This window comes from Eimeria tenella, genomic scaffold (genome assembly GCF_000499545.2).
Source record: "Eimeria tenella Houghton genomic scaffold, Eth_scaff935, whole genome shotgun sequence".
NCBI lineage: Eukaryota > Apicomplexa > Conoidasida > Eucoccidiorida > Eimeriidae > Eimeria > Eimeria tenella.
Window position 1 is genome coordinate 774 of NW_013546048.1, and position 3,340 is coordinate 4,113.

General features: G+C 49.4%; 2 protein-coding genes across 2 annotated transcripts; both read right to left on the reverse strand.

Annotated features, from left to right (window-relative positions):
- Positions 1 to 385: 385 nt before the first annotated feature.
- Positions 386 to 1,642, reverse strand: ETH_00018165 (uncharacterized protein; the record flags this gene model as incomplete). The annotated part of the gene is made up of 2 exons (XM_013380833.1): positions 386 to 513; positions 1,360 to 1,642. 2 exons carry the CDS (start codon positions 1,640 to 1,642, stop codon positions 386 to 388), a joined length of 411 nt encoding a protein of 136 aa, XP_013236287.1.
- Positions 1,643 to 2,194: 552 nt separating this feature from the next.
- On the reverse strand, positions 2,195 to 3,145 carry ETH_00018170 (uncharacterized protein; the record flags this gene model as incomplete). Its single annotated transcript, XM_013380834.1, has 1 exon — positions 2,195 to 3,145. One exon carries the CDS (start codon positions 3,143 to 3,145, stop codon positions 2,195 to 2,197), a length of 951 nt encoding a protein of 316 aa, XP_013236288.1.
- Between the last annotated feature and the right edge of the window lie 195 nt (positions 3,146 to 3,340).

Here is a 3,340-nt window from a genome sequence, read left to right on the forward strand (position 1 = left end):
TTTCCCTTAAAGCCATTTTCATAATTAAATCCAAAACCCGCTTTTTGTGTGCTGCGAATTAAATTAAATTATATTTTAAGGTTTTTTCCATTTCCCCTTTTAATGCCAATTTGAATGCGCTTCCATTTTCTCTTCTACTCCGGATTAACTGCGTCGAATTAATTGTTTTATTTCATTTTTATTCATTATTTACTATTTATTTATTTTATTTTTTTATTTATTTCTCCACTCATGTGCAGGTTTCAGTTCAGAAACCCTTTGTCTGCTTACCGGTCAGCATCGGAAGACAGGGCAGTGGCCTGTGTACACGCAGCTTGAGCGTTAGGGTTTAGGGTTTAGGTTTAGGGTTTAAGGTTTAGGGTTTAGGGTTTATAATTAGGGTTTCTCACTGGTTTATCCACACAGGAGGGGGAATAAGAGGAGGCACAATGTCGATGACAGTGCCTGCTACAGACTGCACCAGACCCTTGACCATCATGAGCGACATCATGGCTGCCATTTGCAATCCAGGGGCTGAAAAGGAGAAAAAAATCAATTTAATTATTTAAAAATAATAAAAATAATAAAAATGATAAAAATAAAATAAAAGAATTCAAATAACTCAAAATGCTCCACATATAAGAGAAAACTTTCCCACCTTGGGTTCCCGCAGCCGACTGGACCTTCGCGACCAGCTCGGTCAGCCTGAAAGAGAAGCCGCGAGCAATTCAAAAGAGGAAATTAAAAAATAAACAAATAATTCAATTAAATAAAACAAATGCAAATTAATTTAAGAGAAATAAACCATTAATTCGAGCCCTGAGTTCATCAAAGCTGCCACAACCCCACAGTGCCGATCAGGTTTGCACGTGTCCTGCGTTTTGGGGAACTTGTTTACTTTTTTACATCTTTCAACTCCTCTTTGAGTTTTATTTGAGTTTTTATTTTAGTTTTTGTAGTTATTCACCTAATTGCCCTTATTTATGCCCAAATTTCATCTCTGTACCCATTTTTTTTGCATTTATTTAGCCAATTTCGGCTTTCAATTCTCCTAAACTGCATCTCACCACTTCGTCAAGTCGAAACCAAATATGCTTCGAAAGGGCCCCCCAGGAAAGGGCGTTTTGGGGGCCTCTGGAGGGGCCCCCGCAGCTTCCCCGGGGTTGCACTGAAAGGTTTGGAAGTTAGGGTTTAGGGTTTGCAGGTTAGGGTTTAGAATTGAGGGTTTTGGGGTTTGAACTGGGGTTTACATGCGGGTTTTCGTTGTCGACTTTAGCGAGGGTTTGGAGGAATCGCAGGGAAGTCTTTTTGTCCATTACTGAAACAGCACTTGTTCAACTTGGCTTTCTTTCGCGCTGCAGCGCAGCCAGCGAAACCCACCAGAGTCCATCAGCCACTTATAGCCTTTCACGTCGAACTCGCCAAGTGCAGAGTCGTAGAGTTGAAAGAAAATGGCTTTCTGGCGTTCGGAGCCGTCCGTCAGCCGCTCCGCCATCTCTTCACGGCTTGGCAGCAACTTGAATTTGTGGCTTTCCGCGTCATAAATCAAATCCGACGGCAACTCTGGCATCTTTTTTGGAATCATTTCTGCGTTTGCGGGTATTTTAAGCCCGAGATCGCCGAATATGAAAAGCAATTCAAGGAAATGCCAAAGGTCCCGCATGTTGAACGAGACGGCCAGCACGCGCGGAAACGCAGGAAAACACTGCCCCCGACGCAATTTAGAGAACTCAGACTGAATTTATTCAACTGAATAACTCAATGGAAACTTAATTTAAGCGTTCACTTCAAAAATTGAAGCGGAATCTTCCCGAAACGGACGGAGCTGCAGTGACACCTGAAGTTTGTGCGCTGCTCACCAGCGGCCGCTGCCTTGCAAATCCGATCTGCAAACCCTAAGCCCTAAACCCTAACTGATAAATCCTAAACCCTAATTAATAAACCTAATAAACCCTAAACCCTGAAGTTATGAACTCTTTCTTTAAGTTTGTTCGGTTTCTAGTTGTCTCTACACGATTGCTGCTGCTGCTGCGTCGGGGCCACTCGGCCAGCACCTTCGGCGGCTTCTTCTCAGTAGAGCTTTCTAAGAAGGAAACTTCGCAACCGACATAAAAATAAAGTTAAAAACAAATTTTGCAGTTTAACTGCACCCCGTGTTCCACGAGAAGGCCCCGATCTCTTGAGTTTTCAACTTTGTTTCGGATCTTTTCAAGACTCATCCTGCGGAATCGGAATACAAGATCTCCCGCAGCTGCCGCCGCTGCGCAGCCGTCCAGTAAGTCCAGCAAACAACCCACCGCGTTTGTTTCCCTTGAAACAAATCAAAGACCCTCAGCTCTCGCGGATGCATCTCAACTTCCTCTGCACCGCTGCAGCTCCCGCTGCTGCTGCTGCTGCTGCTGCAGCTCCCGCCGCCGCCGCCGCTGCTGCTGCTGCTGCTGCTGCAGCTCTGGCCCCTCTGGAGGCGGTGTCTGCGCAGCCAGCGCTGGGCCTCGGCCTCCATTTGCTGCTCCGCGCGCCGGCCGGCGAGGCGCATTCCGTGCTGGATCTGGCGCTTGAGTTCGTCGCGAGTGGAAGTTCTGGCGACGAGGGAAGTGAACCAGAGGAAGCGGGCGGCGTGGGCCTTGCTTTCGGTGTACATACACCTGAGAAAGGCCGCCTCGCCGCCCGCGCACGCCAATTCGTGCAGCTTTCCAGCTTTTTCTCTCCACGGACTTTTCGCCACCAACTCCGGACTTGAATAAAACGGAGGGTTGCAGACGCAAGCAGCAAACAGCCCGTCTTCGTCTCTCAAGACGCCCTCGAAGATCTGCTGCGGCTGCTGCTGCAGCCGCAGCTGTACGTACACCTCCAGCCCGTTCGCATGCAGGTTTGCTGCTGCTGCTGCCAGAGACTCTTCAGATATGTCCGACCCCACAAACCGCCACCCGTAGTCTGCAAAGCCCAACAAAGGGTACACACAATTCGCCCCCACTCCCACGTCCCAAATCCTTACACCTCCCCCTCGAGGGGGCCCCACGTACCCCTCGGGGGCCCCCCCAGGGGCCCCCTGGGGGTCCCCCTGGGGGCCCCCCTTGGGGGCCCCCTGCGGCTGCCGTATGCGGGGCCCTTGCTGCTGCCGGCGTGCTATGGGCTTCTTTTGATGGCTGTCCGCTGCAGCGGGCATACAGCACGAGCAGTAGCTACCGCTGCAGCTGCCGCTAATTGTTGAATCGACCGCGGACAGAGAATTTTCAAAGAAGTCCAGGGGGAGTTTATACTCTGCAGCAGCTTAACAACGACGGGCAAGGATCCGCACCTCACAATGAGGCCTCCAGCAGAGGCGGCAAAAGCATGCACTGTAACCACAAACAATGCAGCT